Genomic DNA, 24,928 nt, shown 5'->3' with positions numbered 1-24,928 from the left:
ATATATGTTTTTCCAAAACAGTAAACAGATTAGTCATCTATTGCTAAGATTCATATATCTGTGGACTGAATATGTTATTGCCCTTTTTAACCATATTATATCAAGATACACTCTTCAAACAATCAAATAACATCAAAATTAAAAAATCAACAAAATTCTATTTATTATATTTTCCTCTGTAATCAGTATTTATAAGTATATGTTTAAAAAAAACGTATCTCGATTGCATAAAACGTGCTATTAACCAACTACAATTTATGATTTATAATTTCTTAAAAGGCAAGTAGTCGCCTAAGCCCTTAATGTTCGGAATTAGAATCTAACATCTATTTTCGTTACTTACATAAACCCTCATACGATTACGATTCCATCAATATCATACACGTACGTGAAAGACACCATATAATTTTATCTGAGACTATCATTAAGACAGAAGGACGAACAGCAAGAACGTTCTCCGTTTTGTAAACGGAAATAGGGGAAAAGTTTGATAGCGTGTGGCGTTTACCGTTGGTGCACAAGATGGAAAACTCGCGGGGGTGAAAATTGTAAAGTTACAATGGGGTAAAACCTACCTGCGACGCGTTCCTACTTCCCTAGTAACATATTTAATATTACTTGATATTTACGTTAAATTATTAAATTAAACAATTTGGTAACCCAGTTACCCCTTGCACGAGATGCAACCTCGACGAAGGGTTTCTCTTCCTCCTCTAATCTCTTGCATCGTATCGAATTTCTCCGAATTAAATAGCAGACAGTTCTATTTAGTATTCGAATAAATATATGATTTAATTAGATTGAAACAATTGGATCGTTTGATCGAATAATTAAAGACAAATTTTTTATGAATATGATTGATGTGGAGAAATGGGATGAAAATGCAATATTATTAATGTAAAATAGTAAAGAGCTAACTACGTAGAAATCGATCGAAACGTGGATTTCGGGATGGTTGACCTCTTCGGAACAGATGCTTGCCTGTTATACAAGCACCACTTAGTACCCTCTGGATTCCCACAGGATGTGCGTGTGTCGTCCCACAGGCGTTCTTGTTCTTTTTTTGACACCGTGCATGTCAGTGATCAATCAATATTTGACATTTAGGATGCGATGAAAATTCGTGAACGATGGATTGTTGCAAAAATGTAAGTCGTATGATATCGCTGTAGAATAATTGTATGAAAGTAAAAAAAACAAAATTGCAACATAAAAATGTCTACAGGTTATATTACAGGTTATATATATATATATATTATATATATATATTATATATATATATATATATATATATATATATATATACAACTATAATGAACTTTGCAAGAATAATAAAAATATATAGAAAATTCAATCTTCCTCGTTAAAACTTTTAGATGTTTAAGATTAATTTTAAATAAAAATAAGTAAATAAGTAAAGAAAGAAATATGAATTGGTCTATTTGAATATGATTGCGTAGTCAGATTACTAGATAAAACTGAATATGTAAGTTTTAAATTGGGTATGTTATAATGGAGACCCGAAAATAATCAATTCTTGAAATAATAATCTTTCGTTTGATAAACTCGAGTAACTATAGTTGTCTATAATCTTTTACGAATTGTGCAATTTATACGTATACACTTTGACAAATCATTAAATTCTGAACTAATCATATATATGAATATTACTTTACTGTAGAATTATTAAAAATATTTCTCATTATATTTCTACAGACTATTTTTATTTAATGAGGCATATACTGTATTATTATTTGTAATCTAACTTGCTGCATACAATGTATAGCATTAATAATCGTATCTTTAATAAATTTTAATGTCAGTAATATCTCTTTGTATTCAGAAAAATATATTATTGGTGGGTGTGACTAAATGTTTTAGAAATAAAATTGTTTTTAAACATGTATGTCTACCTTTAGATTAGATATTCATAAAGTCCAACTAGCAAATAGGGGGCGTAGCTCAGATGGTAGAGCGCTCGCTTAGCATGCGAGAGGTACCGGGATCGATACCCGGCGCCTCCAACTTCTAATTTTTTTATTTATTTTGAAATAAAAAAATCATCAAATACATATTCAATAATAAATATTTAGCTATAATTTGATATTCTTAATACAAATCAGATATATATGTATAACTTATAGATATAGTAGGTCATAAATAAGCATGTAGAATGTGTTTATCTCCTAATTGAGAAAAGCAACATTAACAAGTTATCGTTCAAAATCATTGACTGATTCAGATAAAAATTTATTTTAACAAAAATCGTAATTTCACGCAGGCTTGGCAGAGGCATATTATTTTCAAAATGAAGTCATCGTGCCATTTCTCAATTACAATGGGGCAAAGAGATCCCACTGTTCGACTACAGCGCACAAACAACCAATCAATAGACAAGATACTTCACTAAGATTGAAACAATTAAGATCAGAAATGACTAGGGTTGCTTCTATCCAAGGACCACCTCTTAATGGATACATCGTCACCTCCGATGACGCACATCAGGTAATTATAATCATATAGTAACATGAATCGTTCGTAACAGAATTACCATTAGTAGGTAAAAAATCTTTCAAAAAGTTGAAAAATTAAATTAAAAAATTTATTTTTATTATTATATCCACGGATTATCATAAGATTACGATTATTCTTTTCCCATATCCTTAAATTTTCAGACAATGAACTTGGTTTATCGTGGCCGCGACGGCCCTTTGGAGGTATATATATCATAATCGTGTGAGATTTCGAGTTTGCAGTCTCGAAGCTTTTCGTAATCTCAATGCTTTAATTTAACAAAAAAGAACATATTCCAATAAAAATCTGCCAAGTTTATTCCTTTTGAAATATTTTATTATCAGATATTGAAGCTTCCTTTAATTTCGTTGCAGTGCTTTATCTAATAACGAGTGCTGCTCTCCTTTTATTAAGTAAATAATATATTAGCGAGAAAAGCTTAGTATGCTTAGTGAAACGAGTTTTTTATATAAGGTAATCAAAAATACATACGATTATATCATGATCTCTATCTTGATTAGAGCGATTCCCTGGATCCCCGTGATATGAGGAGAGAATTCATCACTGGATTCTACGGCAGCGCAGGAGAGGCTGTCATCACTTCGGACAAGGCCGTGTTTTGGACGGATGGAAGGTATTATATTCAAGCGGACCATCAACTTGATTGCAATTGGATTCTCATGAAACGCGGTAGAGCAGAAGTAAGTTCAAAATGAATTCTTTAATGAAGAATTTAAAATAAAATTTTGTTTGTTTATGAAAGAAAGAAAAAATTATTGCATATTTATTGTAATCATTTATTTCGTATAATACTAAATTATTCCTGTAAAATACATAGGTACGTAATAAATCGAAACGTTCTTGGCTAGTTTAATATTCTGCCGCTAGATGGCCAGCAAATTAAGTGACTTCTCGCAGGTTAAATAGCGCAGAAGGTATAATATAAAGGCTGCAATGACGATGAAAATTTAAGACCACACTTAGCAGGATATTTGCTATAGTTAGTCTTCCTTGAACCTCAGCCTAATAGCTGAATACGTGCAACCACGATGACGAGGTGTAGCATCTTTTCCTGAGCGTGAGGACGACTCGAGAAATTGACTTTGTTTCAAATTCTCAGTCATCGATGATCGTTCACTTCTTGTACTTAGTACGAGGAGGATGGGAAAGATGCTTTCTGAGTGGCCACATTTTTTATTTTAAATAAATTCAAAAACAATCTTATAGCTCTACTACATATTTATCTTTATAGGAGGTGTTGATCAATAATAATGAAAAATAAAAAAGAAAGGAATATTTGAATTAAAATATTTCACATTTTGTCGCGATGTGATTAATTTGAATAATAACTGTAAGTCCATAGAATAGTGTAATATAAATATTTTAAAGTAGTCTAAACATAAGTGTTAAAGTTTTTTATGTATGGTTTGTTTAATCAAAATATAAAAAATTTTGCTTCTTAGTCTTAAAAAAAGGCTGTTATATACGTGCTATAGAGATACTACTGTTATTGACAGTCTTTCTTGGAAATTATTTTATTACATAATTCCTACATCTTTATATTCATTTATTTTTGTGCCACAACCCAATAATAATAAATTCTTTCGATCATATGGTAGGTCCCATCTATAACAGAATGGTTAATGCACGAGTTTCGCAGTCAAAGTTCCGTGCGTATTGGCGCCGATCCAACGCTTGTATCTGCCATCGATTGGGAAACCTGGGAAGATGAATTAGGTAATTAAACACATCCAAAAACATTTAACCTATCAACAACGAGTATCTACTTTAAATTTATACGTCCAGCTATATCGTCTGTCATTTACTGTATCGTAGTGGTTCTAAAACGTCAAACACGTCAATCCAAATAAACGTTAAATCCGTCGTGTATTTGACTTTATCGTCGGAAGAAGCAAGAAACAACTAATAATTGATTCATACCCTACTTCAATGAGCGGTGACTACTTCGCTATATTTCTTCTTCTATGTATTGGACTTTTTCGCACATACAGCTTTTTATTCGTTTTAGCTGACTGCGATAAACTAAAAAATTCCATGACATTAATTATTCTTGCGCCATTTCTTGCATTTAAAGTTTCATCAATTTTTATGAAAATTTACCTCCATCCAAACGAGGATGTTTCTGAATTAACAATAGCGTTCGTGTCCAGCGAATTCGTCCATAAGATTGGTTCCTGTCCGTAACAACCTGGTGGACTTGATCTGGCAGGTCGATCGACCGAATTACAATCCGCATCCAGCGTATCCGTTGCCGGACAAATATTCAGGGAAAGCTTGGCAAGACAAGGTCCAGTTGATTCGTATCGACATGGTGTTATATAAGGCCGACGCATTAGTTCTTACAGCTCTCGACGAAATAGCCTGGCTGTTTAATATTCGCGGATACGATTTGCCAAACACACCTGTCCTCAGGGCGTATGCGGTTGTTACTCATGAATCGATACATTTGTACACACCGCGACACAAGATTTTAAGATCAGTGGACGAACATTTGAAGATGGACCTTTGTTCCCATGCAAATTGCGTGAAGTAAGTAAGATAACATTAATATCTGCTCCATTTCTGTACAAAAGGAACTGGTAGTAGTACTAATATCATAACATAGATGCTAATCAAGCATTAAGTATAATTGCTGAAATTTTTGGAACAAGTCAATCTTTCCAAGCAATTGTAAAATACGACTTATAGTTCCAATTCAATCACTATATATAAAACTACATAGCGATCGATATGACTTTAAACGATCAATCAAAAAATACACGTGTATGAATTGACAGATTTTACTGTAATTATTAGATTATTATTTACATTACATTTATTGTTGGACGTAAAAAATAACCCTGTAGTTTTATGCAAGAAATGTATCTTCGTTAATAATCGTTTCACGTTTTGATATCACACGTTACAGATGGCATAATTACACTTCTATTTGGTACGACTTACGAACAATGTCCCAAGCTTGGAATTTAGTATGGTTGCCGATACGATGTGCTTACAGTCCAGGTGCCTCCATGGAAATATTTAACTCTGTACGTAATAAATTTAGCTACTTATTTGTTCCGAAGATCTATCAAATTATGGTGAAAATTTTAAACAATGAAATATCCCAATTGATTCCTAAGACCATGCAAAAAACTGTAATAAAATTCATTCTTCTTTCATGAATCTCTGCGCATTGAAAACGAACCCCCGTAATTTAACTACGCGCAGCTATAAATATGAAAACACCTTCTTGCCTATTTTAATGCGAAAAACATTTCAATACGTAGTATGAAATATTAAACAAACGACGGTTGAGAAAGTACAGTAGGAATTTGAATACGGTTACCTCCTCGTTCGCGTCATTTTACCGAACACGCTGGGATTCAACTATAGGGGCATTAGAGCGGATAATCCTAGGCAAAAGTACACCTTCTCCGACATGTTCTCCTATCCTCGTAGAGCTTGTTGAGCTTAGCTTGATCCCCACATGACGAGCTGACACACCTCCATAGACGTAGACTAAACATGAACGTTCGTCGGCCGTCCAATACACGATGTTCTTTCTCATTATTACACATCGTCAAGGTACAGACTGTATCATTGGTAAATAGATAGAACAAAATAGTCTGTAGCACGTTCTCTACGATGCTCATGGTGGTGAAACGGTTTCACCTTCTTCTCGACATGATAGCCGGTGCTTCGGGACGCCTGGACGCCCGCGGCATCAGAAATCAGGGAGCAGTTTCCTTTCTGTTTCAAGTTCTGTACGAATGATCGTGCAATAGCGTTTAATAGGTTAGATCAGGGCTTCTCAAACTTTTATCGGACCAAGAATCACTTTCGTAAACGATCGCTTTTCGCGGTCTAATTGAACATCTGATTTTTATGCGTTTATAGGAAATTTCAAAGTTATACGAATAATAGTTACATAGAATACACGTGATATAGAAAGATATATAGAATATCCACAGTACAGCGCCATTCTACTAATGTACTTGATAAGTGAAAGAATTTTTTTTACCGATGTAGCACTTTTTTAATTATATTTTGTAGATCCCGCTGGAGAAACGATTGCCAAAACCGTCACCGGTGTTAAGTTTACGAGCACAAAAGAACGAGATCGAGGCGGAGGGGATGAGGAGGTCCCACTTAAGAGACGCAGTGGCGATGTGCGATTTCTTAGCATACATGGAGGAACAATATACATTGAATTCGAATGGGTGGGACGAGATGCAAGTAGCTAGACTGGCGAACGAGTTTCGTTACGAACAGGACAAGAATAAAGGTATCTCGTTCCCTACGATCGCTGGATACGGACCTCATGCCGCTATTCCCCATTACGAACCTAACAATCTAACGAATATCAAAATTGGACAAGCGTCCACCCTGGTTGTGGACTCAGGAGGACAATATTTAGGTAACGGAATTTTGATTCTGTTATTAAATCTCATCCTTGTATTATCCAAGACTTTCAAGGAGTCTGAAAAAAATTTTAAGCAAATATTACAAATTTTCTTCGAGGAAACATGTAAATATCCAAAGAAAATAAAGGAAGAAATTTTCCTTCGGTTAATTATCATAGAACCTTTCTACCCTTTTTTAACATTTATCTTGTTTCATAAACAGATGGCACTACAGATGTCACAAGAACGCTGCATTTTGGTACGCCAACGGAAGAACAAAAGAAAGCATACACAAGAGTGTTAATCGGAGCAATACAACTGTCTTCTTTGATCTTTCCAAGCAGTTTGAAATCCAACCAGTTGGACATCGTTGCAAGAGCACCATTATGGAACGTTGGTTACGACTACTTGCACGGGACTGGCCATGGGATCGGTCACTTTTTGTCTGTCCACGAATGTTCGTCTCATTACTTTGAAAAAATTAAAGACTTGCTTACGTAGACGATTGATCGAACGATCTACGTTTCTTTGATCTAAATTCAACACTAATCATGATCTTTACTCGATCTTTGCGATTATGTGGAAAATGTTGTTAGTTTCAATTAAACTGCGGATATTTATACGTTTATGGTGAAAAATTTACAGGTGCAAGAATGCACAGTATATACATATACATAATATGCAAAAATATATGAAGTATCCAAAATATAGTAATCGTTGCAACATTTAAGCGATATTATACGACATTGATAAAACAATTCTATACCTAGGTTCGATTTCTTTATTATATTCATAAAAATATGAATTTGCATAAATATCCGCAGTCTATTTATTTCGAATAACTGGAAAGTCTTTTGTAGCACGTTTCGAATTGTTATTCATTAATGATTAATATTAATCGTAATGTTAATATATTTCCAGCACCTATTGGTGTATCATACGGACAGCCCGTATCATCGGATAAAGTTTGTGGACCTGTTGAATTAAGACCAGGATTCTTTTTATCAAACGAACCTGGTTACTACAAAGAAGGCGATTTCGGCGTTCGCTTGGAAAACATCCTTGAAACGATGGAAGCAGGCAAATCAGTAGGTACTTTAATTCAAATTATTTAAAAATTAGAGAAATTCTCGGTAAAAATGTATCTCTTTTTAGAAAACAGAAATTTTTTTGAAATTCAGGGACGTCACGTTAGTTCCATATGAACCAAAGTTGATTGACTACGATATGTTAAATCCATCACACGTAAGTACTAATTAACAATTAATTAATGAGTTTTCTTTATCTATATAGATATAAGGTTTTCAAAAAATATTTCAATAACTCTACAGATATGATGGTTAAATAATTACAATCGCCGAATTAGGTATGAAGTAGGTCCAGAATTAAAGAAAAGACTAAAAATGGATGCTTTCAATCGGATGTTGAAGAAAACTGCAACAATTCCAGAAGTAAGACCAGTCGACGAAGGATTGCTTTTTGGCCGTTCTCATTCGACACCTTCTACATTCAAACAATTCAATGTATTAGTTTACTTTACTTTCCTGTATCACATTCTATTCAGTAAGTATATAAAGAAAACAACATTTAGAATAAAAAGATTTGCCTTCTTGAAATTTGTATTTGTATGTTTTAGATTTTTCAAATGTATGGAGTTAATTAAGGTATGTTCAAAAGGAGAATGAGCAAATATAGTATGATTTAAAATTAATTTATGTCATGAGCAAGCAGTTTCGAAAACTGTGCTTAAAGTAGCGTTATTTTAATATATGTATATTAAAGTTACTATTTTTATACGTTACTGCCAATTCTAAATATACAGATGTTGCAATTATAACATGATAGTATTATTATAATATGATGGTATTGCTAAAAAATAAAAACCATTAGAAATATTAGAAAAAATTTTTGCACATAGAAAATCTGCTATATAAATAAATATATAAAAATATTTATAGACTTATATTTTGTAAATATATGTAATTTATTGTATGTATAAAGAACAGGGATGTTATCGTAAATTGTATTTTACTTACCGATAAGCAAGCAATTTTTTAGAAATAAGCTCCAGTTATTTTAGAGAATAAAGAAAGTAAAGAAAAAACAAGTTTAATATTGCATATTCATTTCTCCACTAGTGTTTCTTACGTTTCTGTTTCTATATTAAATTCCTAAAATTTCTAATAATTGAAATACTCAGTATTAAAGTAGGATTAAAATAAGGTAACTGATATAATTTTTAATGCATTGTTATTTATTTTTATTCTACATGATATTAGATTCTTTTAACTTTTTGGTTTGAGTCCCATGCAATGCGATAGTGCTGTTTATATTTTGTATCGAAAAGTCCCAGTACATTTGAATGCTACGGACGACTGACGGTATTTTGTATTTCACTGTTATCTTCTCAATAATTTTTATCGAACAAAACTTGAAATATTTACAAACTAATAGTATGCATATATAATAATATAGATGTATTTCATAAAAATAACAAATATGATGAGCGCTATTACGCCACTTGTTTCTCTTCGCAATCGATTAGGAAAAGCGCTATCACGCTGTTAGGGATTTTTCGACCCTGTTTTTTCAAAAACCCCTGGGACTCAAACGGTTAATTATAATACAAAAATCTTATTTTTTCTTACCCTCCTCTATCTTCAGCTTTTCCACATCTGTCATCATATGAAAGAGTTTATAATTTGTTAAAATATTTTCTGAAACAGTTATTTATATTATATTTTAAGTATTTAAATAGGATTTAGGGAGTACAAATTTACTTTAGTAATACTGTATTATCATTTTCTATCTAAAAACATATTCTTACCTATTGTTTGTTTATCTATTTGATACTTTTGGGATATTCTTTCTATAGAGTATTCTGCCTTATTTTCTTGATGTTTAGTCAAGAACATTACTACTTCTTTTATGGTACATTTACCCTTCTGAGGAACAAGCGATTCATAAAATTCATCTAAAGAATATTGACTTTTATCCTGTGGTAATGGCTTAGATGAGACCTGTTTTGGCACAATCTAGCAATAAAAAAATACCAATTTATTTCATAACAGTTACAAATAAATAAATACATCCACAAAAGATTTCTAAATGAAATATACCTCTGGATCTTTAGACTGAACGAAGACACTCTTTAAACGATCATTTAATTCATGATCCTTTTTGTGCAGAATGCTTTTCAAATTAGGTTTCACTAAAATAGAAATAACTTTTAAAAATGTAAAATGCTATTATTACATGATATAGAAAATGACTAATTCTTAAAACCAGTACTCTTGTTTAGAAAACAAACCAAAATTTTATAACATACAACTTTATCTCACATTTTGCTATGCAAAAACTATAATTAAATAATCTATATCACTCAAGTTTAGGCTACGTGTAAAAAGATAAGAATAATTGTTTTATTTCTTTTACTTCTGTTATTTCTATTCTATTATTTCTATTCCACCTATATCTATATCTATTTCCAAAAATTCTTTTATTTTTAATTCTAACAAAAATGTTAATCTAAAAAATATAAAACTTGAAATAGAATTTGAGAGAGAAATTTACATTTATCTACAACTTCCCTTTGTCTCTGTAATGATGGATATTCAGGAGCAGGAATTGGCTTCTTCTTGTCAAAAAAACGTGCTGTACGATTTTCAATGTTAAATGAACGAATTGGTCGCGTAATGTAAGAGTACACCGCTCCCATTTCTATAACATTAAAGAATATTTAATATATATCGCTAGAAGTATAACTTAAATTGTATTTTATATGCATATATATTTAAAAAAAGAAAGGAACAATTTTAAAGAAGTTATTGTGTTTTCATACCAACTTTTTGGTTAATATTCTTGTTTATACCAGATTCAATACTTTGATCTTTATGCAATAATATTATTTTATTTAATGAAAGTAAATCTAAATATTAAATTACAAAACAGATATTTTTATTTTAAATTATAAAGTTTTAACTTCTAATAATAAGTTACTATTGCGCTATTCAGAACATTTATTCAGAACCATTCAACCTGATTGGAAATCGATGGAGAGCTTTCCACAACGTTGTGGAGGGTTGGGAAACCATTCTATGTGATTGGAAATCGTTTGATAGCCTTCCACAACGTTGTGGAGGGTTGGAAAACCATTCTACGGGGTGCGACATCGTTGGAGAGCCTTCCACAACGTTGTGGAGGGGTGGCAAATCATTCTACGATATTTGCAATCGTTGGAGTGCCGTCCACAACGTTGCGGAGGGTTGGAAAACCATTCTACGTGATTGCAAATCGTTGGAGAGCCTGTCACAACGTTGTGGAGTATCGGCAAACTATTCTACGTGATTGGAAATCGTTGGAGTGCCTTCCACAACGTTGTGGAGAGTTAGAAAACCATTCTACGTGATTGGAAATCGTTCGAGAGACGTCCACAACGTTGTGGAGGGTTCGGAAACCATTCTACGTGATTGGAAATCGTTGGAGATCCTTCCACAACGTTGTGGATTGTCTGAAAACCATTCAACCTGATTGGAAATCGATGGAGAGCTTTCCACAACGTTGTGGAGGGTTGGGAAACCATTCTACGCGATTGGAAATCGTTGGAATGCCTACCACAATGTTGTGGAGGGTTGGAAAGCCATTCTACGTGATTGGAAATCGTTGGAGAGCCTGTCACAAGGTTATGGAGTGTCGGCAAACTATTCCACGTGATTGGAAATCGTTAGAGTGCCTTCAACAACGTTGTGGGGGGTTGGAAAACCATACTACGTGATTGGAAATCGTTGAAGAGATTTCGACAACATTGCGGAGCGTTGGAAAACCATTCTACGTGATTGGAAATCGTTGGAGAGCCGTCCACAACGTTGTGGAGGGTTGGAAAACCATTCTACGTGATTGGAAACCGTTCGAGAGCCTTCCACAACGTTGTGGGGGGTTGGAAAACCATTCGACAGGGTAGGAAATCGTTGGAGAGCGTTCCATAACGATCTGGAGGGGTGGAAAACATTCGACGAGGTTGAACATCGTTGGGGAGTTTTCCACAACGTTGTGGAGGGGTGGACAACCATTCTACGTGATTGGAAATAGTTGGAGAGCCTTCCACAACGCTGCGGAGGGTCGGCAAACTATTCTACGTGATTGGAAATCGTTGGACAGCCTTCCACAGCGTTGTGGATGGTTGGAAAACCATACTACGTGATTGGAAATCGTTGAAGAGATTTCGACAACATTGCGGAGCGTTGGAAAACCATTCTACGTGATTGGAAATCGTTGGAGAGCCGTCCACAACGTTGTGGAGGGTTGGAAAACCATTCTACGTGATTGAAAATCGTTGGAGAGCCTTCCACATCATTGTGGAGTGTTGGAAAACAATTCTACGGGTTGCGACATCGTTGGAGAGCCTTCCACAACGTTATGAAGGGGTGTCAAACCATTCTACGATATTTGAAATCGTTGGAGAGCGTGTCACAACGTTGTGGAGGGTTGGAAAACCATTCTACGGTGTGCGAGATCGTGGGTGGACGTTCCACAACTTTGTGCAATGTCGGCACACTATTCTGCGTGATTGGAAATCGTTGGAGTGCCATCCACAACATTGTGGAGGGTTGGAAATCCGTTCTACGGTGTGCGAGATCGTGGGTGGACGTTCCACAACTTTGTGCAAGGTCGGCACACTATTCTGCGTGATTGGAAATCGTTGGAGAGCCTTCCACAACGTTGTGGAGTGTCGGCAAACTATTCTACGTGATTGGAAATCGTTGGAGTGCCTACCACAACGTTATGGAGAGTTGGAAAACCATCCTACGTGATTGGAAATAGTCGGAGAGCTTTCACGAACGCTGTGGAGCGTTGGAAAACCATTCTACGTGATTGGAAACCGTTCGGGAGCCTTCCACAACGTTGTGGGGGGTTGGAAAACCATTCCACGTGATTGGAAATCGTTGGAGAGCCATTCACAACGTTATGGAGTGTTGGGAAACCATTCTACGGTGTACGACATCGTGGGTGGACGTTCCACAACGTTGTGCAAGGTCGGCAAACTATTCTACGTAATTGGAAATCGTTGGAGTGCCTTCCACAACGTTGTGGAGTGTTGGAAAACAATTCTACGTGATTGGAAATCGTTGGAGAGTCATCCACAACATTGTGGAGGGTTGGAAGACCATTCTACGTTGTAACCTAATGCTACATAATGTTATACGTCATTACGAAACAGTTTATAACGTTATACGTTGTTACGTAATGCTTCATAACGTTATACGTCAATACGTAATGCTACAAAATGTTATACGTTATAAGGTAATACTATAGAACGTTATACGTTATAACGTAATAATATATAACGTTATACATTATTACGTAATACTATATAACGTTATACATTATTACGTAATTCTATATATCGTTATACGTTGTTAGGTAATGCTACATAACGTTATACTTCATTACGTAATAGTATATTACGTTATAAGTTATAACGTATTTGTATATAGCATTATACGTTAAAAGGTAATAATATATAACGTTATACGTTATAACGTAATAGTATATAAGATTATACGTTAAAAGGTAATACTATATAACGTTATACGTTATAGGGTAATACTATATATCGTTGTACATTATTACGTAATGCTACATAACTTTATACGTGATAAAGTAATACTATATATCCTTATACGATATAAGGTAATACTATATAACGTTATACATTATTACGTTATACTATACAACGTTATACGTTATTACGTAATAGTATATAACGTTATACCTTGTTACGTAATGCTACATAACGTTATACATCATTACGTAATAGAATATAACATTATACGTTGTTACGTAATGCTACATAACGTTATACATTATAGGGTAATAATATATGTCGGGTTGACGGTAGGGGCGTATAATGAATCTTCACCAGTGTTGTTCATGGTTGTCGCACAGATATTTATTACACAAGTATGGCTGATACAAGATTGACAATCGGACGCGGTAGCTGGACGCTAATGACAATGGCCCTAGTCGGAGGCCTAAGTCGGACTCAACTTACTACTCGTGATACCAGGAACGCTTGATTGACTCTTAGCTAATCAGATTGCCAGAAAAGAATGACTTTCCGTCGCGACGACGCTGCAGAGGAAAACTATGATGGGGTGTGCCTAAGGGCACGAGATCATCGGATTCGTCAAAGAAAGCCTCCACTCGGAGGGTGAGGGAAATAGGCGCTGCTGTTAATTGGTCAATTTCAATGTTGGCGGTTAGAAAAGGATGCTAGCCGCCCTAGAGAGAGAGTTCCTAGCAGGCAACGTCGTACGTGACCAAATCAGGCTTTCCCATAACTCCCCGCAGTAGGTGACAGATTTACAGGCTGATAGAACAAAGACTGTTTGTCAATCTGAAGGACTTTAGTTAACTAAGTCCTAAGATTTGTAACGGTTCCTCAGGTTATCTGAACATAAACTGTAAATGATGCATCGGCATCTGGCGATCATCTGGCCCAAAGAATGGGGTCTGTGTGTGGCGAGCTGCGGGGCTGTTGGAATGTCTTATTGTCAAGTGTCTGTACTGCCAATTCTTTAAAGGAAAGCTATGTTACTTTATATCTCTGTTAGGTGGAACGTTCATCCCGTGACCGTGGCTACGCTCGGCGACCGGTTGTCGCCTCGAGCCTAAACTCATTGTCTCAAGTTTCGAATGACTGTGTCTGGGTTATTTCGTAGATACTACAGTATTGAGGCTTTTCCAAATAATTCCAACGGGGGGGGGGCCCGGTGTCCTTTCATCTCCGACATATATAACGTTATACGTTATAAGGTAATACTATATGACGTTATACGTTATTACGTAATAGTATATAACGTTATACGTCCTTACGTAATGCTACATAACGTTATACGTTATTACGTAATAGCATCCTAAGGAATGCTTAGAATGCAACTTTTAAGGATTATTTATTACTTGGACAGTATAAGAAATTACTATATATAGATTAGAGGAACATCACAGAAGAAAAGAAAATATTTAATATTGTGTTCATTCAAGGATCAAATGTCAATGATTGCAACAAATAATTGGGATGATTTAATTGGGATAACAACTTAATGTCTGGAATCTGTGGGAACATTGTAGTAAATCATAATGTATATTCATGGAATTTCAAAACCGTTATCTCGATTTCGTAAAATTTGAAAAAGGCCAGCTATTAATGTGAGATCTAAAGAAAACCAACAACGCAGTACTAATTTAAAAAGTCTACCAACGTGGGATTTCGTGCTATCCGGAGGAGGCTACCAACGTCGGACTTCGTGCTATCCGGAGGAGGCTACCAACGTGGGACTTCGTGCTATCCGGAGGAGGCTACCAACATGGGACTTCGTGCTATCCGGAGGAGGCTACCAACGTGGGACTTCGTCCTATCCTGAGGAGGCTACCAACGTTGGACTTCGTGCTATCCGGAGGAGGCTACCAACGTGGGACTTCGTGCTATCCGGAGGAGGGTGTCAACATGGGATTTTGTAGGACTACCCGGAGACTACCGACGCGGGACTTTGTAGGACAACCCGGAGACTACCGACGCGAGACTTTGTAGGACAAATAGGAGGCTACGGACGTAAGACTTCGTGGGGTTCAGAGGAGGTTATAAATGGAGGATTTTGTGAAGATGCAGTAAGATGTATTGGCGCCATACACATAAATATACTTTGTGCGACTCACGAACATTTAATTCAGCGCAATATGCATACATATAAACAAAATAGCAAACCAACAGAATTATGTCACTATAAAGGGTACCGCTACCAATTTTTTACAATTCAGCAAAGCAAGCAAATAAGAAAGGTTCCTATATAAATCATCAGTTTCTTACTGCTGACCACGATAACAATGAGTAAAGTCATAGAAAATCATACATATTAAATATCAAGAAGTGTAAGATTTAAGCTGTATGAAAACAAAAGCTGTGTGATTACACGATAATAACGTTACTAATAAAGGAAGTAAACTATTGAAGTACTAATTTTATAAATCTAATAGTTTAAAAATGCTTACAGATTGGACATGACTAATAAATTTTTAAGGATTGCCGTATGTTTTAAAAATATCTGAAACTTGACTTCGATCATAAAATTTAAGAATAGTATCGCTAGTTATTAGTAATTAGTATTATTAGTTAGTAGTAAAATAATTTGACAAAAATAAAATGTATTATATGTATTAATAATAATTAAGTAATACTAATAATGCTGTTGATTATTAAGCCAAAATAGTATTTTAAATTTGTATAATTTATGCATTAAGCAGAAATAAAAATATTTTAAAAAATTGACTGTTTCTTATTATTTATTATACCAATATAATTCAACAAAAATTAAGGTGTCAATCTCTTTATATCCTCGGGACGAAAATCTATCCTCGTAGAAGCAATACGTCGAACTTCCGCAGGTCTTAATCTCCATGCTATTGCATCTGCACCACAATAATTTACTAGTTCTTCTACTTTTTCAACGCATAATATAGTAGCTATTTGCGTTAATCGTGCAAATTTATCACGTACAGACCATAAGGTAACAGCGGCTAAGTAACTTGCTAATGACCTTACTTCTTTATCAAGTATAAGATCTCCCGCCTAAAAAATTATTGATTATTATGAAATAAATATTAAAATTACAATAAAGTCATAAAATATACATACTCTGTTAAAAGTAGACTTTAATACAACTTTTTCTAAACGAGCTGTTACTTCAGCAGTAAGAAGACCAATTAAAGCATCATAATTAGATGCTGTTAAACTTCCCTTAAAACTTTGAAGTAAACCTTCTAAATTCATAATTAAAGTTTGTACGAAAGGTCCATCTATTTCATTTCTTAATAAGTCATCCTACGGATATTGACGAACTGTTACGAGTTTTTTATTTCGTTAACTCATTTTAATCATTTCTTATGATTATATACTTTGTTTACCTCGTTTATATGATGATCCACTGATAAGAATGCATCGACCCAAAGTGTGACTCTCGGTTTGACAGCGCTTACTCGTAACTGTTCTAGAGCATAATCATTAACCGCTCGTAAAATCGACATAATTGTTGAAATAATATCACTAATGCCAAATTTAAAGTTGGAAATGCCTGAATATTTAGTACAAGATGGAAGCAGCAGTAGTTACGAAGAACAAAGTTTGGAAGACAGTTCGCTAAATAAGATTGGTAAAGAAGATACATAATCTAATACTCCTGATCATGATCAGCAACCTGACATCACTCAGACATTTTATTCGAGCAATCAGTCTACTTCAGATAGCTTGGATCTCAAACATCAAACAACTGATGTTGGTAAGATTTTTATTATTTTTTTTCTATTTTCAAAGCGTAGGGGGATATGTTGTATAATCTTGTTTGTTAACTAGGGCACTTGCTTTCGAAACCTAGTACTTCTGGAGGAAGATTAACACAAGAAGTAGTGCAGGGTGAGTGTTTCCCTAATCAGTATTTACTTTACCTTACTATGACACACGATATAATCTTTTATTCTTCTAATCATTTAATCTTTTAAAATAAATGTTAACAATTACCAGAACTGTATGAAGAAGTTATTATCAATAAAACGTACATAATATAATAGAATCTGTAATTCCTAGTATTTTATAGGTACAACAATTTGAATCAGATATGATGATATTTGATATTTATATCGAAGATTTAATTAAGAGAAATGGCACAGTAAACTAACTTTAAGTTTTGCACCCATATATTCCTGATGCTAATGATTCCTAATTAATTTTAAAATGATATTTAATTATCGATAGATAGTGCATTTTATGTTTATAAACGTGAAAAAAACAATTTTCGTTTCACCGAACTATGGTTATCCTACAATATATGTATCATTAATATATTATAAAGAACTATTTGAATATACGTACAAAATGGTTTTTATGCGTATTTTTACATACAACTTCTATTTACTTTAAATTATTCGAAATTTGATGATAAAATTATGCAGACTATATACACAGAAGAAACGGGATTAATTTTATTATATACTTAATTTGAAAGAAAATTGCGTGAACTTCTTATGACGTAAAGTGTAAAAATTTAATAGAATGTAGATACAGTTTTCTATTATCGTTACAGATAAAAAATTTGTTACACACTGATAAAGTTAAAGCCATTAATAGTGGTTGCAGCAAAGATTTGTTATTAATTCAAGATGAATAGGTTTCGAACAAAAAATTCCAGTTATTACTTATAGATTTGATTTTATTAAAAAAAACAAGAAATTAAAAATTTTATAAAAAAGTTTATTCGCATTAAAAATATTATATATTATCGAATATCAGATTTTTAGATCTTACGTTTAAAATAGCTTTTTTTACCTTTTTTTGCTTGCAAAGTTATTATTTTAATAAAAATGTCAGGATCGGGTTAACTGAATTGATCATGTAGTAAAATATCGATGCAAATATCTTGGAATCATTAAAAAAAAATGCGTTTTTTATTGTGAAAAATGGTACTTTATTTCCGTTAATCATTTAACTGTAACATTAGCTATAATATTTATCTATAATATTTCTAGTACATCAACATTAATATACGTTCTAAATAATATGTGAAGAGATTTGAGGTTAGGTTGGAAGATATCTACACCGGAAATGACGCCTGCAAAATGGCGCACGCGATTGGTTAGAAATTAACCGCAAAACATCTTCATACGCTATTGATTATTTCCTGTAAATGAGGAATTTTAATATAATGTACAAAGTATATAAAATTTTGCATTAAAATTGTCGCAAATATTTTTAAAAATTAAGTGGATTGTAGTATTCTTCAAAAATTATAATAAAATGTAAGATTTTATATAGAATTATTTTCTATCGTTCGAGCGTAAGACCAGTACATAACGACAAGCTTGGGGGTATATAAAGCCACTATTAGACGCGCAACGTAGGCATTTGTCGAGTCGTCTGCAAGTGGAGAGGATCTTATTTTGCTCGATTTTGTTTCAAATATTTTGCGTGTTGTGTGAATCTGTTCTATCCTGTTCTACAACAAACACGAGCCATATACAGGTTAGTGTACTTATTATTATAATTTATTCATTAATTAGGTGAAATAGTTTAGAAAGCTATAAGAAAACGTGAATATCGTATCATCGATATTGTGTTAACATCGAAAAAGAGGACATTTGTATTCCTGCAAATTAAGAAAACTACGAAGCCGTCGTTATGGCAAAATCTAAGAAGACAGTTCGTGATATTGACGCCAAGCCAAGTAGTACTAAACGATTAGCAACTTGGACCAGAAGAATCCGCCGTAAAAAATCAAGGTATTGCCGAAATCGCAGACGCGATTTACGGATTGAAGCAATGCTGACGTGTGCTCTCTTCAAAGCTGAAAATGAATTACGCATCAAGCAATCATCTTCAAACGCGAGCAGTAACTGCCCGAAGAAGAAGATACAACGGGGCATGAAAGGACAACCCTGATGACTGCCGACAGGTATTACCGGGGTTGTCTGCCCTCAAAGCAGAGGAAGAAGGAGGAGGGGTTTTTAGTGGGTATGGCAACAACATCCGCACGAGTCCCACATAACCCAGTGATGCGGGTTACTGGGCATGCGTAACAGCATTTTCCCCTCCTCACGCAAAAAAAAAAAAAAAAAAAGAAGGTTATGAAGACCTGGAAGCTTATGTGACTACTTTTACAAGAGGATAATTTCTCGCAACGTTTTATCCACCAAATGCATAGAGATTTCAACAACAACTATATGCAATCTCGAGCGATTATGGAGCACCGTGTATTACATCGGTGCTGCAGGAATAGAAATCGCATTACTATTCTGATGTATATAAGGATTTTTTTTATTTGCAGTCTCACCGTTTGAGATGACATTTGGACAGACGGAGGTGGAGTTGGTGTTCTCAACGATGCTGAAGCGTACTACACGATTGGGGACCCCATGTTCTCTAGTCTCTGCACCTTTCATTGGTTTGGTTTGTAAACTGTATCGGGACCGATGCATTCGGGCCCTTTACAATTTTTTGTGGTAATATAATTTTGTAGTAATATAATTTTGTAGTATTAATGAGCGTTCGAAATATATTTTAAGAATGTTTGATTCGATATTTTTTATTTTCAAAAGTATGGCAATTTACATAAAACATTACGTACTTTGTATGGCTTAGAGTTCAAAGAAAATTTGTATTGCATGGTAACTTATAGATTTAGTAGTACCGTTTCAAATATTCTCTCCATTATTCTGAACGTCAAGATTTTGTATATATTTCCTTAATGTTAATTAACAGTTTTGTAGACTTTTGAATAAATAAAAAGAAATTAATAAAATTTGGAAAATGTCTACAATTTTTCTGCAATCTTCTAATTCGCCATATTATTCCTTTTCAGTCCAGCATACTACACATAACAAAATTCTGTCGCAGGCAAAAGATCCGCACATGTGTCCAGGCTGTTGGCCGTCATCGGCGACATTATTTGGCCTGTCTGTGTATGAGATAAGGAGTGACGACAGACGATTGGTATGGGATAAACAAAGGGGAAAATTGTTTGTTTTTAGCAAATCGTGCATGAAGTTTTCTGACCGACGATGAGTTGCACCATAATCACGTTGTACATAAACGTCTCATCACTCCGTGTTTCTGTATCTTGAACATTCAAGCATCAACTAATTCCAAAATCGTCTGACGCGCGATACACATAGGCTTATTGTGACAAACTACAGCAAATTATAGCAAGTCTTATTTGGTGAGCTCTAATCCCTTTTGTTCGTTACCTGTGCACATGTGTTTTCTCAGGTCCAGAAAAGTTTTTTCAACGCTTGTACCACCAAGTTGTATGTGAGTTACTCTGGCTTGTCAATATGCCTTGTTCAAAGTTGAGAGCTGAATACTGTCACAGCTCTCTATCTTCCCATTTAAATTATGATAATAGGAGCTTTATGAGGTATGGAGTAAATTGAATGCATCTTTGTTGAATCTAGATGATCCAGAATGGCGAATTATTGCAAGTAGAACAACTAATCAAAATAATAGACATACACATATATGAAATATGTTTAATAGGGATAGGAAATTACTTTGAAATTTGACAAGCATTGCAATAAATATGTTGGTTCGGAAGTAATATTACTAGATACTTATTTTCACAGATTTCAATATTCTCTTCACTTATTCATTGATTGATCTTAGAACAAATGAAGGACTTCACATGTTATTAGATTTACAAATAAAATGTATTGTTCCTGACAAATGGTATGCAGAGGAGTAATGAAAATAAAAGACTGGTTTATATTACAGTTCAAGTGACGCGAGAGACTGAAATAATATTTATACAAATTGCGGATGGATGGATACTGTGAAAAATCTTTCACATACTGATAGTAGGAAAGCAGTGATGGAAAATGAAGCAACGTATTTTGAAAGTATCCCTAAGTATAGCATGTAGATAATATTTTGAGTGTTGATGGAGGACAAAATTATGCACATTCCTTTTTCAATTCCAAGGAAATGCATCATCGATGAGTCGGTTGTCAAAACATGATGGAAATAGCTCATTGTTAATTGAACAAGTTTGATATAATTACACAAGCTGTGTAATTTGCAATGAGTTTAACTTGTGTCGCAGTCAGGAAAGTGATTATGCGACAAGCAGGGTAGACGCATGGTATGGCCATTGGCGTCACAGAAGTTAGAGTGGTTTTAAGTTAAATTAAGTTAGGCAAATATTATGTGTGAGAGCAGAGTGGTTGATTGTTCTGTTAAATCCTCCACCTGGAAGAAAAGTATTAGTGATAGTTGCATGTATGTGATTTGTGTATGTGATAAGCCTGAAGCGACAAGTTATTAGTGCAATACTTATCTTGTATAATAGCTGTCGGAGCAGGATGCGTTCTCTTCATTATAAGTTGAAGCAACCAGTGTCTGAATGTGTTCAAGAGCTCTTTGGGTGTAATACAATCAAATGCGGAGACTCTCCATCGGAAAGGAAAAAGTCTGGGATACATAGAAGCGTGTGGTCATATAACGCAACTCAAGGAGAGGGAACACCCGTAGAACTGATCTTGGACAGAACGCCATATTAATTATAGCACTATAATTATAACCAATAAACTAAGTTCTAATGCCTTTCTCCTGGCAGAAGCGCTGTCGATTATGTCGTAACAGGATAGCTTATAATAATTGCATGACTGCTCGTCGCAAACCTAAAACGAGGAAAAGTTTATAATTAATCTATGACAATTTGAATATCCAACATCTGAATTCGATGCCACTTCTGGACAAAATTGTTCTTATGATGAGAAGGCAATAGTCCATAATAAACAAATATTACTTACTAAGGTTTTGTGCCTGTAAGGCAAGCTGTCACATCGTTGAGGTTATGCGGGGGCATCGAGCTGATTTTCTCAAATCAATAAAGGCCGATGAACAAACTTATCAACTAGCTGTAGTGCAAGTTAAGACTTTCCTCGACGAATAGTGATAATGACTTTACGAGGTAAATATTTACCCACCGCGGACTACGCATCGTCAACGGGCATAAATCGGTGGATTTTCACTAACCGAGGCGAAGAAGGAGAGCACAGGCCACGGTGAATTTTTACAAATATCCGGACATCACTGTGAGTACTTTATTATTCTTAAAAACTCGTAAACCGTAACTGCGATGTAAAACGTGCGGTGATCACCGGGCGCCGCCATTACGCTAGTGGCGCGCCGCCATTACACTAGTGGCACGTGGCGGCCCGACTGAAGCATAGAGCACATGGTCGCAAGATCGACGACTCGGGTCGATGCGAAAATCAATGAGTCGCGGAGTGCACGATGCATAGAACCGAACTCGATGGCAAAACCGATTCAATAACGGAGAATATAAAAGCATAATTTAAATGTAAATTAAGTAGCTAATATCGAACGTAGATGAAAGAAAATAGATCTGCACACACATAATCGATACGCGCACGGATAAAAATAAAATTAAGGTTATAAAGTTAAGACTTGATTCGTAAAAGGATAATTACGAATAAAAGTTAGATTTAATTATACCATCAAATTGTTAATAACAATTAGTAAGATTGATCGTAAGACAATAGTTACGAGTTAAAGTTAGAATAATTATAACCAACCAAATACTAAGACCAAAGTTAGATTTAAACCAATAAGTAATTGTTAGTAGTACTACGAGTAAAGTTAGAACTGATAATAACCTCTAATTAGTAAAACTGAAAGTGAGAATGATAAAAATAAAATTAAGGTTATAAAGTTAGATTCGTTAAAATAAATTACGAATTGCTAGTATAATAGTTAGTACCTAATCATTGAGACCAACTAGAATTAAAATTAACTATAAGTATTCGATTGGCGATTTTACGACGACATTGGCAAGTTATTTGGATACGGATTGTATATATTCGGAAGGATTCAGTGTGATTAAACGACGACCGGCTACGTTAACGGACATGCTCTTTTATCAAACAAAAACAATATGGATAAGGCAAACAAGGGAAATAAACTTACGGCTCAGGGGGTTTCGGAGCCCCCAGGCCCCGTCGGTGATTCGAGTAGCGTCCCAGGCTCGACCCGACGGTCAACTAGCGACTGGACGAACGACGAGGGGAAGGTCGATCCCAGGGCCTCCTCTCGTTCGGTAACCACGACCGGGGACCAAATAGCAACCAGGGTTGCGAAGCAGGAGAATGGACTCAAGGTAACTACGAGGAGATACTTGGAGTTCGACAAGGACATAGCGGAGATCATCGGGGAAGTCGGGATGCTCACCCCAACAACGAAAGGAGCAACTCCGCCCGGCGAAAAGACGATCCGAATCGTCAAGGAAGAAACCTTGAAAGGCGATAGGATCGTGAAATATGCGAGAATGCCAACGGAAGAGGAGAGGGTGTTCAGGCCAACAAGAAGACTGGCCAGAAGCCCGTTGAAGCGCGCGAAGGACGAGGCAACCAGCGCATCGGAGCTGGACACACCAGCAGAAATGTCGGACAGCGGCAGCGAGGTGACAATAACAAGAGAATGCCTCAGGAGGAAGGCCTTGATGAGCAGGGAAACGGCCGAGGTTAAGGAAGATGATGACGACAATATCGTCATTAAACTGAGTGAGTGGAGGACGATGACGCGGATCATCAGAGAGGTCTTCCTCGATATTCATGAGCTGTGCAATGGATCGCACCTCACGTCCAAACAGGAAGCCGACGTCAAGAGAAGGAGGGACGCCCTTACCGACAAGGCGAATAAGCTCCACTTTATATTGGAAGAAGTGAAGAGCAAAAAGAATGCCAGGATGGTCAGAGCCACCAGGATGACGATCCCCCCTGAGAGAAACGAGGAGAATAAAGGGAAGAGGAAGGAGATATCGCCCATCGAAAGGAAAGGCGACGATAAAAGGAAGAGACAGGCGAACGGGGAGACCTTCTACGCCGAAGTCTGTGCCGACGATCGCTCGACAAAAGCGGCTCCGTACTGCACGGACAGCGATGAAAGAGAAGATTGGGCCGTCGTCCGTGGGAGAAGAGTAAGAAGAAGGGACAACCCGACGACAGATAGAGGAGTCAACGTAGACAAGGCGGCGGTGGACAGGCCAAAGAGACCGGAGAGGCCGAAGAAGGTGCGCAATAGGCCCGAAGCGATCCAAGATAAAGAGTGGATCCAGGTCTACAAGGAGATGATGGGTGCGAGGGAGGCCCTAAAGGAAAGTAACGGGATCAGAAGGACCAGAGCAGAAGACATTCTGATCGAACTGAAAGCAGGTAGCGACGCCAAAAAGACCGCGGCGGACATGAACACGGCCCTAGGAGGCAAGTTGAGAGCGCTACCAATGCGCGACAAGACCTCCGTGGAGATCAGGGATATAGACCCGCTCATTAGCAAGGAAGAACTAGCCAGGGAGCTAGTAAACCAATTAAAAATACAGGACATCACCGAGGTCGAAGTGAAAACCCTAAGAATGGCGCCGTGGGGTACTCAATCGGCAATAGTAACGATG

At 35.6% G+C, this 24,928-nt stretch overlaps 3 protein-coding genes, 1 long non-coding RNA gene and 2 other non-coding genes across 8 annotated transcripts; 3 read left to right on the top strand and 3 right to left on the bottom strand.

Annotated features, from left to right (window-relative positions):
* The first annotated feature begins 1,951 nt into the window (after positions 1-1,951).
* On the top strand, positions 1,952-2,024 carry Trnaa-agc (transfer RNA alanine (anticodon AGC)). Its single transcript has one exon. It is a non-coding gene; the product is annotated as a tRNA-Ala (tRNA).
* Positions 2,025-2,270: 246 nt separating this feature from the next.
* Positions 2,271-9,027, top strand: LOC132911153 (xaa-Pro aminopeptidase 1-like). 2 transcript variants are annotated; one of them, XM_060967559.1, is made up of 11 exons: positions 2,272-2,505; positions 3,036-3,215; positions 4,134-4,251; positions 4,686-5,064; positions 5,444-5,564; positions 6,571-6,934; positions 7,144-7,377; positions 7,842-8,008; positions 8,076-8,165; positions 8,252-8,483; positions 8,557-9,027. In XM_060967559.1, the coding sequence occupies exons 1-10, from the start codon at positions 2,434-2,436 to the stop codon at positions 8,255-8,257; spliced, it is 1,731 nt and encodes a 576-aa protein (XP_060823542.1). In that variant the 5' UTR covers positions 2,272-2,433; the 3' UTR covers positions 8,258-8,483; positions 8,557-9,027. The 2 variants fall into 2 exon arrangements, with proteins under 2 accessions (XP_060823543.1, XP_060823542.1); XM_060967560.1 differs by lacking the exons at positions 8,076-8,165; positions 8,252-8,483; positions 8,557-9,027 and having other exon boundaries at positions 2,271-2,505; positions 7,144-7,363.
* LOC132911559 (small nucleolar RNA U3) lies at positions 3,485-3,700 on the top strand. The gene has a single exon (XR_009659036.1). It is a non-coding gene; the product is annotated as a small nucleolar RNA U3 (small nucleolar RNA).
* A 126-nt stretch (positions 9,028-9,153) lies between the features above and the next one.
* Positions 9,154-10,938, bottom strand: LOC132911163 (protein NDUFAF4 homolog). 2 transcript variants are annotated; one of them, XM_060967578.1, is made up of 5 exons: positions 10,762-10,938; positions 10,494-10,640; positions 10,040-10,131; positions 9,748-9,955; positions 9,154-9,637 (listed from the first exon to the last, which is right to left on the bottom strand). In XM_060967578.1, exons 2-5 carry the CDS (start codon positions 10,636-10,638, stop codon positions 9,555-9,557), a joined length of 528 nt encoding a protein of 175 aa, XP_060823561.1. In that variant the 5' UTR covers positions 10,639-10,640; positions 10,762-10,938; the 3' UTR covers positions 9,154-9,554. The 2 variants fall into 2 exon arrangements, with proteins under 2 accessions (XP_060823561.1, XP_060823562.1); XM_060967579.1 differs by having other exon boundaries at positions 10,766-10,938.
* Positions 10,939-16,245: 5,307 nt separating this feature from the next.
* LOC132911447 (conserved oligomeric Golgi complex subunit 4-like) lies at positions 16,246-17,021 on the bottom strand. The gene is made up of 3 exons (XM_060968056.1): positions 16,881-17,021; positions 16,612-16,797; positions 16,246-16,545 (listed from the first exon to the last, which is right to left on the bottom strand). The coding sequence occupies exons 1-3, from the start codon at positions 16,998-17,000 to the stop codon at positions 16,288-16,290; spliced, it is 564 nt and encodes a 187-aa protein (XP_060824039.1). The 5' UTR covers positions 17,001-17,021; the 3' UTR covers positions 16,246-16,287.
* Positions 17,022-20,753: 3,732 nt separating this feature from the next.
* Positions 20,754-23,082, bottom strand: LOC132911445 (uncharacterized). Its single transcript, XR_009658995.1, has 2 exons — positions 22,265-23,082; positions 20,754-22,124 (listed from the first exon to the last, which is right to left on the bottom strand). It is a non-coding gene; the product is annotated as an uncharacterized LOC132911445 (long non-coding RNA).
* Between the last annotated feature and the right edge of the window lie 1,846 nt (positions 23,083-24,928).

This window comes from Bombus pascuorum, chromosome 10 (assembly GCF_905332965.1).
Source record: "Bombus pascuorum chromosome 10, iyBomPasc1.1, whole genome shotgun sequence".
NCBI classification, from domain to species: Eukaryota; Metazoa; Arthropoda; class Insecta; order Hymenoptera; family Apidae; genus Bombus; species Bombus pascuorum.
This window is presented reverse-complemented; position numbering and strand designations above follow the sequence as displayed.